This window comes from Lissotriton vulgaris, chromosome 6, assembly GCF_964263255.1.
Source record: "Lissotriton vulgaris chromosome 6, aLisVul1.2, whole genome shotgun sequence".
In the NCBI taxonomy this organism is placed as follows: Eukaryota; Metazoa; Chordata; class Amphibia; order Caudata; family Salamandridae; genus Lissotriton; species Lissotriton vulgaris.
Genome location: NC_141694.1, coordinates 1,509,667,926 through 1,509,683,461, shown reverse-complemented (window position 1 = coordinate 1,509,683,461; position 15,536 = coordinate 1,509,667,926). Strand labels below are relative to the sequence as shown.

At 44.5% G+C, this 15,536-nt stretch overlaps 1 protein-coding gene across 2 annotated transcripts in view; it reads left to right on the top strand.

Annotated features, from left to right (window-relative positions):
- LRRN4 (leucine rich repeat neuronal 4) overlaps nucleotides 1–15,536 on the top strand; it is a 268,764-nt gene that overhangs the window by 104,721 nt on the left and 148,507 nt on the right. For both annotated transcript variants that reach the window (XM_086927687.1, XM_086927688.1), the window contains exon 2: nucleotides 9,910–10,610. In XM_086927687.1, the coding sequence (XP_086783813.1) occupies nucleotides 9,935–10,610 (676 nt within the window). In that variant the 5' untranslated portion in view covers nucleotides 9,910–9,934. The remainder of the gene's footprint in view (nucleotides 1–9,909; nucleotides 10,611–15,536) is intronic.

The following is a 15,536-nucleotide window of genomic DNA, read 5'->3' as shown; positions in this document are numbered from 1 at the left end:
GAAAATGTCTGAAGAACATTCAGATTTGTCAAAAATTGCAGTCAAGACTCTTCTGCCTTTTAGCTCATCAAATTTTTATAAGATTGGGTTCTCAGCATTAGTAGTATTAATAACGAACTACTGTTCAAGACTTGGAGTGGAGCACAACCTGAGGATGGCAGAAGCAAGAATACATCCACAGATTGACCAACTATCTGGAGAAAAACTGGCACAATCATCACATTAGTTCAGAAAGGTGTTATCATCCAAATAATTTTGGTCAAATTATGTTTTATTTGGGAAAAATAACACAGCATTGTGCATTTTTGGACACTTCTTTATGGGGACTTTTTTTTGCTTGAACTGTGTAATAAGCCTCTGTCTCTGAACCATAGTCACCCACAAACCTTTTGTTTTCTAAACGCTGTTTACTAATATTTCCCCACCATGAAAATTATTTGCTGTGGGAATTGGAGGCATTTATGGTTGTCAATGATGAGGAGTACCACGTTCCAGAAACGTATGTCAGGAGTGGGTTTGTACGCCTAAAAACTTTGACAGGGGGGTCTCGGCATCCAAAGGTTTGAAGATCCCTTATTTACATTCTTATTGCAGCTACATCATGTTACATTTTGGTAGCTTAAGTCTTATTGGCTGCACACAAATCACATAATTTTCCTGAGCATCATTCCTAAATGTAAAAAAAAAACAATGACTGCTTATTACATTCTTAATATCAAATGCATTCGAGCCAGCAGAGAAAATAAGTAACTTTAAAACTGTTACATAATCACAGTAATCATATACCCTTGTGTTCCTCATATTGCTTTTTGTTTATGCTCTTTTCTTGTTTACAAACAAAAATATTTCACCAACCTACTGGAGTGATATGAGTAGACTAGTTTTTTTTATAAACATAATCCTGTATATGTGGCCCACTTGATGAAAAAGTAGTAATCCTGAAACTATAGATTTTTGTCTGCATGCAAGTGCAGATTTAGTAGTTGTTACGGTTCACAGCCTCGAGCAAATTTACATTTGGCAATCGGGTCCATTACTAAAAGTATTTTAAATATACATATTTCAGTTGGTTTGACTTCATACTATTGTGTCTTGGTACTTTGCCTCCAACTACAAATAAGTCTGTTTCACAAAACATAAGGTACTGATGTTGGGGCATGGTCCTTGTAGATCATGTTCTCGAGCAGGCTACTAGGCTCACTTTTGGGAATGTCACGTCACACTTCCGAAGGGTTCTTGCTCTCTCTATATAGGGTTATCCTTTGAGTATAAATCCTCTGAGGGGAAATTGTAGCCGCCTGTGCACTTTTTCTTTTTTTTTCTGCAGGGAAAATATTTTTAAAGTCTCGTCTGCTCACCCACAAAGTCTGGGGTGATCCATTGTCCACTGTCCATTCCATCCCGGAAGGGCAAACTAATACATCCCTGGTGTGATGTAATACTGCGTTAGCCACAAATGTCCATATTTACAGATGCTCCCAAACTTCAAAGGCAAACTATGTCTTAGAATTCAACTGTTATTTCCTATTTATTTATTTGATTATTTGCACAATTACTTAAAACCATTGCAATAATATCACCGACAATTAAACATTAAATACTTTAGAAATGCTGTGTTTTGAATGCATTGGAATAAAGTAATTTCTCACGGAAATGAGATCCTGTACAATAGCAATGGTAAAGAAAAAATTAAACCATAAATATCAGTGATAAAACCTGATTTGCGCCTGCGGCTATTAAAAGTCTTTTTAGTTGTCAAAGTGCAGGTGCAAAAGTGCAGGAGACATCAGAGGAGTGCTTAAAGACAAGAAGGGCAGAGGCAAAAGTTCATAGCAAGAAGTTCCAATTGCAGGTCGAGGCTAAGAACCGAGGGGGACCTGGTCGATGGCTGATTCCCATTGATGTGAGCCAGAGTTCCTTAGCCATGTGCAAGAGATGCTGACAAATCTGTACTTGTAAATACATCTAGGCCAACCGGGGATGGCTTTATGGAATTTTTATTGTAAAATTACCTATACAACCTAATTTACATTTGACAATCGGGTCCATTACTAAAAGTATTTTAAATATAATTTCAGTTGGTTTGAATTCATACTATTGTGTCTTGGTGCTTTGCCTCCACCTACAAATAAGTCTGTTTCACAAAACATGAGGTACTGATGTTGGGGAATGGTCCTTGAAGATCATTTTACATGTTTTATAACCATTGCCAGAAATCAAATCACAAAGGCATCTTTAAAATGACGTAGGCATGTTTTTTGCCTCCTGTTTGCTAAAAGGGACCACTCCTTTTGGAATCTGTCATTGTCAGGTTGTTAGCTGACGTAGGGGCATATTCTCAAGAATGTGTGATTACCATCGCAAAAGTGACTTAATCTAACACTCAACATCGTGGTCTATCGCGGGAAAATGACGCCATTTTAACTAAGTATTCACAACACAGTGGTACCATGCGATAGTCACCAGATATTGTGTAAAATGACCGCGTTAAAATTAACACCATGCCGAAAAAATGGGACACACGAACTCAAGAAAAGCTGCGATGAGGCCAATTGCGATTAAAAATCAGCGGAAACCAGCGACAGGCCTGCAATTCACACGCGTCACGTGAAAAATCACCATAAAAGTGGAAAAAACAGACAAACAAATGCCAAACAACAGCGAAGCACAATGGATGTTGCTGGAGCAAGTACAGAGGAGAACCAGAACCCCACAAGCGCCCCGGAGAACCAGCCTGGGACCTCGGGGTCAGGGAAGGCCAAGGAGAAGAAGAGTAGGAAGAAGCGCTTTAGTCCGCAGGGAAACAGGATCCTGATAACGGAGTAGTAGAACACCATCAAAAACTATTTGTCACCTCCACTGTGTCATTGGCAACCAGAAATGGGCTATGGCAGTCCATTGTGGACAAGGTGAATGCAGTCGGAGTGCTGAAGACGACAATGGAAGAGGTCAAGAGGCGCTGAAAAGATGTCAAGCGCAAACCCAAGCTGAAACTCGTCAACAACCGGAAGGCAGCAATGCAGACTGGAGGCAGGATTCCTGCGCCACAGGAGAAGCTGGACAATATGGAGGAAATGGTGTCCACAGTCATCAGTGGGGAGACGGTGGCAGGAGTAGGGGGACCGGACACTGCTCAACATGACCGGACACAACAGCACCAGGGTGAGTAACGACCAGGGACTGGGGGGACGGGGGGAGATGGGCACAATGGAACATCAACCCTGACAACAATGTGGTACAAACCGCAACACATCCACAACTGCACACATTACACAACTGGTGCCGACTGGGTGTACAAACTGACCAATCACATTTGGCATTGTGCAGTCAAATGTGAGTTGAAAATGTACAAATACAAATACACACACGTCATCTTGTCGAAATGTCTACTGTCCCCATCAAATAGGCAACTCCTCACAAGCAGCCACAATGTACACAGTCATGTAGTCTGTATGAAAACATGTACAATGCGACAACATACATGTGGACAGATTGTTAAACTGCATCTCCCCTCCACATTGCAGAGGGAGAATCAACACCTCCTGCAGAGCAGCCCGAACCTCTCTTCTCTGATGACGAAGAGGAGCCCCAAAGCTTCGACTCTGATGCCCTCAAACAGCTCGTGGACAGCCTCCGTAGCCCACCTCCAGGAACAGGGCAGCCCAGCTGCTATGAGGAGACCCCACCCCCTGTACAGACCACACAGCAAGCATTACCCACCACCACGGCTGCCTCCCAGGATCTCCACGAAGAACACATGGCCTTCCAATGCCGTGTGTTGGGGTGCCAGGAAAATCTGACTGAACAGGTGCGGATGGGCTTCGACCGCATGGCAGTCAAACTAGATGCCATACGTGGGTGTCTGAGTCCCATCAGCGACCACTCACTGTCCCTAATGGACACCCACAGTCCACTCCATGCTCTCCAATGGACCATGGCTGACATTGCAGGAGCCCTGACTCAGAGCATAGACAAACTGTCCAGTCAGAGTGGCTCTAGCGATGTCACATGGGAGTTGAGAAACATGCAGAGGTTAATGGAGACCATGGAGTGGACGAATGCGGAAAGAGTGGCTGTCATGGCTGCACACCAGCGAGTGGTAGCTGGGTTCCTTTGGAGCAATTGATGGGTAGAACTAAATCCGGCTCCCCAGCTGACCCGTGCCCCCCTAGTGTATTTCGCGTGGCACGCCCCATTTTGGAGGAACATATTATTTCTCTCCTCAATAGATCATTAGAAACCGGGTATCTACCTGCTGAATTTAAGGAAGCGCGAGTTAGGCCCCTGTTGAAGAAACCTGGTGCGTATCCTGCGGTCTTGAAGAACTATAGACCAATCTCCCAGTTGCTCTTTCTCTCTAAGATCTTAGAACAGCATGTCCTGAAGTTTCTATCTCTTCACGTGGAATCTCATGTTTACTCCACGAGCGACAGGCAGGGTTTCGAGCACATCACAGCACCGAGTTGGTGATGCTATCGGTGCTGGATGAATTAAGAGGCATGGCTGACATTAAGAAACCGAGCACCCTGATCCTTTTAGATCTGTCAGCGGCGTTCGATACTGTCAGCCATGCCCTGCTCCTGGAAAGACTGGATGACTTCGGGGTCAAGGGTGTGGCCTTCAACTGGCTGAAATCCTTTCTTTTGGGAAGGACACAGAGGATACAACTGGGGGATTTGATTTCAGATATGGGGACTCTAGAGTGTGGGGTGCCTCAGGGCTCCGCATTGTCCCCACTACTGTTTAATCTTTACCTTCAACCTCTGATTGCATCTCTGGCCAGTATGGGCTGTAGAGTTTTTAATTACGCCGATGATACTCAGCTCGTGCTGAGTATCGATAACACAGAGGCAGCGCAGTCCCAAGCGCAGAACATCTTGAGGTATTCGGTCGGGTGGATTACTGGAAACTTGTTAAAGATCAATCCGGATAAGACCGAGGTACTGGTAATTCCATCTACCACCTCACCTTGGAGCAACCTCTACTGGCCACAGGAGTTAGGGTCAACCCCAAAGCCGAGTGCAAATGTAAAGAGCCTGGGGATTAAGCTGGACTGTGACTTGTCAATGTGCAGCCAAATCTCCTCTGTTGTTGGAAGCTGCACGAATATCATCAGGCAGTTACGTAAGCTAGCCCCTGTTCTTTCTCCATCCATGTTGCGAACAGTAGTAGCGGCAACCATTATCTCAAGAATAGATTATGGGAATGCCCTTTATTTAGGTCTCCCAAAAACTCTAACCAATAGGTTGCAGGTCGTGATGAATGACGCAGCGCGACTGATTTTTAGACTCCCCAGAAGGACCAAGGCCTCTCCCCTGTTACAGAGCTTACATTGGCTCCCTATAAAAGAGAGTGTAGAGTTCAAGAGTCTATGCACGGCCCATAAGGCAATTTATGGCCATGCACCTGTTTACGTCAGAGATCGTCTGAAAGTGTATAGTCCAAAAAGAACACTCAGATCTTCTGACTCTCCGCTGCTGATCTGCCCTCGGTTCAAACTGGTAACCAAGGGAGGTAGAGCCTTCTCTGTGTTGGTCCATCAGCTCTAGAATAAGCTACCTGAGGGGCAACGCAGAGAGGTGAATCTCCTGCGATTTAGGAAATCTCTAAAGACATTGCTGTTTGGAAGGGTTTTGGGTACAGTGTAGGTTGGCTGCTGCACTATCTCTCTGAGTTGTATGTAGTTATTGTTGAATTCCATCGATTTCCAAGCGCCTAGAGACCTGTAGGTGATTGGCGCGATATAAAACCAACATAACAATAACAATAACCTCAACAACATCCTCATGGCATTGCTGCCACAAGACCTGTCGCTGATGCATGCTGCTGCTACCACTACATCCACATCTCCGCCCCCGAAGTATCAGTGCCACACAGTGCAGGAGACAGAACACCACCACCCTCACGTGAGGCTTGAAACTGCAGAGGACGAAGATGGGGATAAACCTGCCATTGTGGTACGAAGGATGCAGTAGCATTCTTCTCTGCCACCTGGCGGGTCTCTGCTTGGTCCTGCCCTCTGCATCATCACCTTCCACTACTTCCCGATGCACTCTGCGACACTCATCTTGAACCTCGACATGGACTGCCATAATCTGTTTGATCGCCAATGACACAGCAATCAGACTGCAGACTGTACTCTTCCTCTTCCTTTGGACTTGTCATTCCCTGAAGGACGCTGGCTCGCCCCCATGGGCCAACATCGTAATGTGTGGTTTGCATGGCCCTGTACTGCTCCAGATGCAACACTCCACTGAATGTGCATTAAACATTCCTAATCACACAGATGTGTCATGTCTATGGTCTTTCAAGTGTGGAAGTATGGATGAGTGTAGGCTCAGTGAATTCCTCTTACATCAATCTGGCTCATGTCGTAGAACTTGGGTTACAGTGTAACACATTGCCGAATGCGGTCCGGGTGGCGCAGACACAACAACAGGGAGAAACGCATTTGTTACTTCCTTGTTCAGACCAGTACAGAACCACGCTCACAGGGGGGACGACGACAATGTTACACGTCCCATACACGTCCCAGGTCTTCTCTGTGGTGATCTGCTGATCACACGTCAAGTTGTCAGCATGCCACAGTCCCTCCCTCACAGCTGGTGCACACCCAGACCACACCCATCCAGCACACGTGTCACAGGACATGTGACCCTGGCAAGAAAGAGGGTCGGGTACAAGTGCTAGACGCCTTTTCCTCTATCTGGGTGGTGTTCATGTAGGCATAAGGGCCTAGGGCCCTGCAACACCACTCTCCCCCGGCCCAGAGGTGACATGATGGTGTCCGTACCACAATACCCAATCATACAGGGCCCATGAATTTTGGGGCACAGACTTGGTGGCACCGGATACACTGCGGCCGGCACAAGCACACTGCCACGGGACGGTGACTTTCAGTGCACTGAGATAGGGGCACCTTAAGTGCTGAGTGGGTTTGCAGCCTGCAATGATGCCCCGTCCTTGCGTTCCAGACTGCTCAGGATTTGTGTGCCCTGCTGGACCAAAGTGTAGGCCAGGGCCAGCAGGCAGCGCAGGCCTACTGCCACGTGGCGTCGCCTCCCGGATCACAGAGTTAGTGGCACCTCAAGGGCTGAGAGGGTGTGCAGCCTGGGATGATGCCGGGTGCACTGGTATGTCCTCTGCCATGGCGAAATCAAGACCCAGAATCAAATGTGAGACCTGGTGACCTGTGGAGCGGGACTGCATGATGTGGAGGGGACCATGTTTGCGGGCCACGGACTTGGGGCTTGCACTGGCACGTGGTGGGCCCTCATTGCGACACGCCAGTGGCAGAAGGTGAGCAGTGAGGCCTGGGTCTGCAGCGGGGGGCATGCAGCGCTGATTGGCAGGAGGTGCTGGGGGGCAGCTGCCTGGGTACGCAGGGGTGGGCATGCACCAATGGACAGCGGGAGGGGCTAGGGGCAGCTGCCTGGGGGCGCAGGGGCGGGCATGCACCGCTGGGTGGAGGGAGGGGCTGGGGGCAGCTGCCTGGGTGCGCAGAGGCGGGCATGCACCGCTGGGTGGCGGGAGAGGCTGAGGGGCAGCTGCTTGGGTGCGCAGGGGTGTCTATCTCTCTCTCCCCTTTTTTGTCCGTCTTTCTCTCTCCTCTCTCTCTCCTTTGCGCTCTCTCTGTCCTTTGCGGTGTGAAAACACACCTTCTCATCATGATTTTTGTCTTGCGGGCTGAGATTTACAGATTCTCCTGAGGTCTGCCGCCATGTGTCTTCATTTCTGTTCTGTGTTTATTTGAATACATTTACATTTATTAATTCGAAGGTGAATGTGTGATGCTCATTTTTGTGACGACACATGCATGTCACCAAATGTGTTTGTGCGACATCAGGCGGATTATTTGCTACATGATTCCGTGTAGTTGATGTGGCATGTCTTTGACCGGGGGGTGGGCGCCTGTGGAGGAGGGCCCTGGGTGTTGTGGCGGTGGATATTGTGGCCCTGTTGAGGATCCCAGCTGCATGATCAGTGGCTCCATGGCATCTGTTATTCTTCTGGTGTGGCTGTGGGCCGGGCTCCCTTTTGTGGTGCAGGTTGTGGTCAGACTTTACACCAGGTCAGAGCAGGTGTTAATTTCCTGCTGCTAACGCGCCTTATCGCACGTCGGATCGCCGATCTGGCTAGCAATTGAGAATGTTGCGGAGTGGTGTTGTTGCGGCTTTTTGCACGGGAACGCCTACTTTGCTTCTCATTAGTGATAGTTGTTGGGGGTCATCTGTGGCGATGTTTTTGGAGGCTGCTATCACAGGTAAACTGGTGATATGTGCTGCTAACACCAACTTGTGAATGGGGTGATACTTTTATCGCGATTTTGGCTGCGATAAAGTGCTGATAACTCGCTGGTAACTCCTTGAGAATATGCCCCATAAAATAAGCAACCCACGTAAAGCTTCTGTTCCTTAACACTTCAAAGACACCACTAAACAGCAGGAGTGTCTCTCCTGTGCATTAGCGTCAAAACAGGCATCTGTGTATTTGGAAACACTCTTATGGGGCTCCTCTGACTCCAGGTGTTCTAGAATGCAGTAAGGTAGCGTTATGCCTCTATGCTACTTTATGAATGACTGTTTGCTTTATAATATTATTGCTGTGTTTTCCTGATATCTGTTCTGGAGTATTGACAATGGGCTTTGTAGTACAGACCCAGATCTACCATGCAACATAGTTGTTTTGTTTACACTTTATTTTAATGAGATTAACCATTTTTTTCTAGTATTGGAATCCTTAAGTGGATTTCACTTGGTATCTTTCACTCTTGTCCTTGTAATTGTGTGCGAAAAGAAATCAGTAAACACATTTTGCAAACAACAGGGGTGTCTATTCTGCGAGCCCATGTTTTATTTTATAGTGTTTTCAGGTGAGCTGTCTGCTATTTTGATTTCACTGTAAGCAACTAGAATGTTGCCTTGTACGACACTGCCCACCACCAAAAAAACATTGGGGCAGATTTGGAAAAAACTTACACAGCGTGGTGCCACAAGTCATATTGCTGCACTGCGTTAGTTTTGAAACACAGGGATGCAACATATTTGCAACAATAAGTTGCATCTCTGTGCTTCCCCCTGCGCTGGTGCACAAACTGCTGCCATGGGCCGGTGCAGGCACTCTTGCAACATGGTGCAAGGGTGTCTGCGTTGTGGGGAGATTGTTTTCGTGCAGGAAGGGGCACCTATTACTACAAATGCAGCTTAAATGTTGCCACCATGATACAATCTAGATTAACCTTCTTCATGAAATTCATGTCTTTAATGAGATTAAAATTCACTTACAGAGTAAGATTCCAAGGAGTACGGTTCTGGTTAAATATGCCGGTTTATAACTAAATATGTTATGGTAGCATTGTCTATATATACTTCCTACATGCACAGAGATGAACATGCTACTTATCGTCAATGTTGAGGGGGAAAAGTCATCATGACCCACTCGAGGCTTCACCTTTTGTGTGTAATGTTCCTTCCCCAATATACACACTTGTACCATGAGGATTCTGCACTGTCACTGACTTTCAAAATGAAAGAGCCAGCACGTCCCATTTCTGTAAAGGGACACATACAGGGGCTAATTCCTTGTATGCATTGCGCTTTTGTACAACCCATAAGTCAACGTCACCTATGATTTTAAATTGATTAATAAAACCTCATCCATCTCCAGAAGAATTATATTGAAAGACATGAGTTCTCTATTGCTGTTTACTTTCAACAATTAAAAGCAGCATTTCCAAATTCATTCTCCGTTAACTTTGCATGTCAGAACAATTAGGAAGCACTCCCTTCATGGCCAACATTGGCATTCATCTTAAATGTAATAAACGTGGTTCTACTTGCACAAATGTACTACTCTTTTTTGAGCGACGGTCTCTACTAAATTTTAATTATATTGTTCTGCCTCTTCCAGAGTTCTGCTTCCAATAGAAGAGAACATGTTTTTTATCCTCCTCCCCGGGATGCTGATAGCATGGAAAGCGGTGACAGCCTCAGCTAATGTTGAATACTTGCTTGGTAAAGATGAACATGACCGAATCTTCACTCTTCTCAAATTGAACAATACTATCGTGAGCAAAAATGAGTCCACCGGTTCTGAAATGAGTAACGGGACCTTGACCAAGCTAGCCATGGTCAATAAATATCTTTTGGAATTTCCTCCTGACCTTCCCAGGACACTCACAAGTTTGGATCTCAGCCACAACAGCCTACGTGGGATAGATGTCCAGAAGATTTTAGACCTCCCTGAGCTGCAGGTTCTTGTGCTTGGTCACAACGCCATAGAGCACCTTAACTGGACGGGGGCTGTATTTAATACCCTGCGACGGCTAGACTTGAGCTATAATCTGCTGACATCTGTCCCAGCGTGCCACAACATGCCACATCTCGAGTGGCTATCACTGGCCGGAAATCCCCTGCCCACAATTCGTCCACTTGCTTTCTCATGTTTTCCATCCCTAAGATTCCTAGACTTGTCTGATTCTTTGTTGTGGTTTACCTCTAAAGGTGGTATTTCGGACTCAGCATTTGCAGTAAAGGCAACAGATGGCATCGCCCTGAACAAAATGGTTAACCTCACAGAACTAGATCTGAGTGGTAACTCTCTTACCCACAGTAAGTATTACAAATGTTGACAATTTTCCAAAAGCAACAATACAACTGTTTGACAACTGCCAATAACACTCATCTGTAATTGAGAGTTTTAAAATGCAGGAATATTTATTTCAAATTGTCAATGTAAAGTAAATGCCAATTCTGAAATTTCTTGTGACACAACTTTTGTTAAAAAAACATCACAACGTAAACTTTATTTGCAAAGGCATAGAATTACAAATCACTGGGTCATACTTTACAAACAGGGTCTCAGGCTTTCAGCTGGTGGTATTGTCTGTTACAGTTCCCCCAATTTTAATACTGCTCTACAAATTTAACAGCCTTATTTAGAATTGGGCTGATGAGGGGCATCCACAAACTTCTGCTGTATTAACAGTGTATTGATGCCAATGGCACTTTAAATGTGGTGAAAGTGATATCCACCACTTTTTCAACAGGCGTTCCAGTCCACCAAACTCTAAATAGGGCCCGGCATCTTCTAGATTCCATTTCTCTCCTTTATAAAGCTCAGTCCACTTTTTCACAGAGGGCTCTACACACCCCAATTGTGCTTGCCTTTTTCACAGCCTTCCTACAGGCTCCATCAGCTGTTCTTTGCCCACCTGCTGCCTCCCTCTCCATTTGTGTGATAACTTCCCCTGCCACACTCTTGCCACTCTCTATAAAGCATAGCTGCAGCTTCCTTCACCTTTCCACCTCTGGTATGCCACATCAGACCACTCCATTTTTTTGTTCATTTGGTATACTGTTTTTTTCACTTTGAAGGAAGTTCTACCTACTGCTGCTGAGGTCCCTCTTATGCACTGTTTTCCTGTTCACACGGTCACAGGCGGCAAGCCATAGTTCAATCATAGGTTTCTGCGTGACAGGGAGGATATATTCCATTGAGTTAACCCATATTTCTTCCTTCACCAATATCAATGATGAGAAGCCGTCTCATATGTGAACTTTGGTCTCTACCTTGTGTTTTTTCCATGCGATGTTTTAGACTATTATTTCACCAATAGGAGTGGACATTTGGGGCATATTATCAAGGGGGTTTATCTCCACTTTTTTGGCTTTAAAAGCCAAGAAAGCGGAGATAAAATTATCTCCCTATTACCTAGTTGTCGCTAACACCAGTTAGCGGCAGCTAGTAGGAGATAGCGACCATCTTGGGCCCCACTTTGCATGTCAGTGATATTTATCACTAATGACATGCAAAGTGGGCGTGCCAAGATGTTAGCGACTGGAAACAGTCGCTAACATCGCTATCTCCTATTACCAACTTTTAGAGATATTCGCGCTAAGCGCGAATATCTCCAAAAGCTAACACCTGCCCTGAGCAGTTCTTAGCCATGTTATCCAATGGGAGGTGGATAACATGGCTAAGAGCATTAGCTCGATAATGCATGAATATCGCTGACTTTTCAGCGATATTCATGCATTGCGGCCGATTTTTATCGCATTTGCGATAAACCTTGGTAATACCAAGGTTCATCTGCGATAAAAATCGCCGCAGCTCTGCGGTAAATATTTGTCTCTAACCAAGCAATGGCGATAATTATCGCTATTGCTTGGTAATATGCCCCCTGGTTCTTTGCTGCAAAAATTGCACTTTTATCTAGTTGATATGCCACAGGTGCTATAATGTGAAATTTTCCTATACTCAGTTTCTTCCCAGTAGATTATGGGAGATTCTCCACGTCACAAATCGTTCCATCTTTTCAGTTTATGTTAATATGCAATTCTACAGTTGCAACGTTTTCAGAATAGTTCAAGATTGGCTGCGTTTGCTACATCAACTATGATCTATATTTGGCTACATAAATTGTAGATTTAAATAAAAAAGAAATCCTTCTAGCTCAAACTAATGAAAAGTTACTAAAAACACAGCAACAAGTGTTGTTGCATAGTGGAAGGCCATTTTCAAAGGTTGACTGGTCACCTATCAGTTTCTTATTGTTGTACTTGGGTCTTAAAATGTTACTAATTAGATAAAACCTTTGCTCAGGTCACGGTCAACATGTGTAAACATGACAAAATAATGAATAAGATGACAAAATAATATGCTGCATTATGCCACATCATTTAGTGAATCCTTCTGCATTATTAGGTCCTCCCCTGTTGCAAAATTCCAGTGGCCCTGGATATAGGTCTTCTGAACAGCTATTTTAATTTAATTACTGTGCATTTGTCTGTAATAAAGTTCAAATGGCCAGTGAGGAAAAAGCTTTTGAGACACTTCAATAATTACACAGCAATTACTTTTCTCAGAATGCTGGGGTCTCTACAGATCGTGGAGCGTGCTGTAAAAGATTTAGCATGGAAGTAGTTTTTTGTATTTTGAAATATTTGCTGTATTTAGGAGCTATTTGATATTTATATGTTAGGTTAAATGCAGTTATAAGCCCTTCACTGCATAGTTCATATCTCTTTCAAAGTAATGAAGGAATACTAAATCTAAACCCAGAGTTACCAATACCATAAGGAATGGAATTATTGCAGTAGTATGCATGTTTGCCACGGAATGGGAGATTACGGTGGAAACCGGTGTTTCCTCGTGGAGTTCCACAGGTTATTACTGAATTCCCCGTTTTGACAAATATGCCCTTGCAAAACAAAGAGTTTGTGGTAATACCATATAACTCTGGCTCCCGACCAAAATGGGAACTCTGTGAAACTGTTTATGAGGGACATATAGTTTTCCTTCCTCATTCTCTACCATACCTTTTTGGACCACAATTGTTTTTTCTAGAGCTTCTCTTTCACCTTCCTTACGCTATTATTTAAGCTCTTCTAGAAGCTTAGGTATCTATCCCTGACCCAATTTTTTAAGTGCTTTCATAAAAGCTTAAAAAACCTAGATGTTGTTGGAGCATTGCATATGCTGCTGACTGTTAGCATCAACCTCTAGATTTCAGGCCTACTAATTGAACTTTATGGGCTTATTCACAAGCCCCTTGCGCCGCCAGTGCGTCACTTTTTCCCTTTTTAAATGCGACCACCGGCGACGCAGGGGTCTTGTAAATAAGCCCCTATTTACTTAGGGGCTTATTTACAAGACTCTTGCACCACCGGTGCTTCACTCTTTGCTATGCACCGGAGGCGCAACCTGCTGCCCCATATTTACAAGGACACGTAAAGCCACCCTGCATGGCTTTTAGTGTCCTTGTAAATATAGCCCTTTTACATGCAACACTTAGCATGAAAGGAGCATATCATGGGTGTTGCTTTGGGTGTTCCCACGCAACACCCATCGCTTCTGCCACATTCCAGATTTACGAGAAATCGTAAACCTGAAAATGTGTCCGAATACTAGGCCTCCCCAAGGAGGAGTAGGGAGGCACAACGAGGAGAAATGTTTAATTTCTCCTCGTTTTGTTCCTCATGCTATGCATGCTGCATTCTACAGCACACATAGAAAGAGAAAATCGCCTCTTGTGAGTGCTTGTGCAGGAAGGTGTCCTTTCTTGCACATAGACATTCATTTAAAAAGAAATAATGTTTTTCAACTTGGGGAACAGCGTTTACAACGCAACTTTTACCACGCACTACCTTTACCATGCAACTTTTACAACGCAAGTTGTTACAACGACTTGCGCTGGGGGGCGCTGTAGGATAGGGAATGGTTTAATTTACTATCCAAAACCTTCCCTACTATCCACGGGGACTGGAGTTGGAATAGTAAATTAAACTATTCACTATCCAGCGCCCCCCAACGCAAGTCATTGTAACGACTTGCGTGGTAAAGGCATGCGTTGTAAAAGCATGCGTAGTAACGACATACATCCGAAGGGACACCTTCCTGCACATGAACAATCATTGCCCTCAATGCAGGTACCCTTGCACTACGCTGCAAGGGTGCCTGCGTCGGCGCATGGCAGCAAATTGTGCGCCAGCACAGGGTAGAGAACAGGGATATTGTTGTAGATATGACGCAGGACTGTGCTACGGAATTAACACAGCGCTATGCAGCCAAATGGCTTGCGGCACTGCGCTGCATTAATTCCTTGTAAATGAGGCCCTAACTGTGCATCTTTCGAAATTCTTTAAGTACATAAGTAGTTTGTTTCTATCTTTTCGCATGTAGAGTTGGTCTCTTCTCTTATACCCGTAATGCCACCATTTATTTGGATACTTAAAATTAAAAATCTTTGAAGTGGAGATGCATCTTATCTGTGTGTCCTTCAGTTTACACTGTAATGAGGTTAATAACATACCTTAAGACTGCTAAGTTTAGTCACTGAATAGCTCCATAGTGCTCCTCATGTTACTATCCTTGATATCTTTATTGTGACCGATAGTGAAAACATTTCAATCTTTGTCACAGTCGTGGGAAGAGACCTCATGAGTTTTCTTAAATTCCCTCCAGTGAGTTAGCTAATCAAATTTGCCAAGTGAAACCTGCAGGACTTTGGAGTTTGCAGATATTTACACACTTGTTTCTTCCGTATGTAATCTTCAGTAAAGGTATCTTGGTCCCAAGTGCATGCATCTTTATCTTTCAAGAATATTTTGAAGCAATAGCGAAATATACAATTTCTTACTGCTGTTCTGCTTTTTTAGCTAGAGATAATTCCTGTTTTATAATCTTACTTATTTCGTCCATCCACTGCTTAAATTAAGGTGGATTTGCATTTGTCCATCTTATGGCCACGATCAAACTTGCTATACCAGCTAAAGCCGCAGAGTGTTGCATTGTGGTAGGAAAAACTATAATAAAATAATAACTGTTATTGCTAGTTATAGTATAACTTACTTGTTTGAAACGGTACCACACAGCAGGGGTCAGGCAGGAGTCCACAGGTAAGGTGTATTATGAGCAACGTACACAATACAACAATACAGCACTTCTAGAGCAATCCAACATCAACCATACAAACAATATAAGCGAATTGCCATCAGCCATGAGTTTCCTAGAGATATCCTACATGAAATAATACG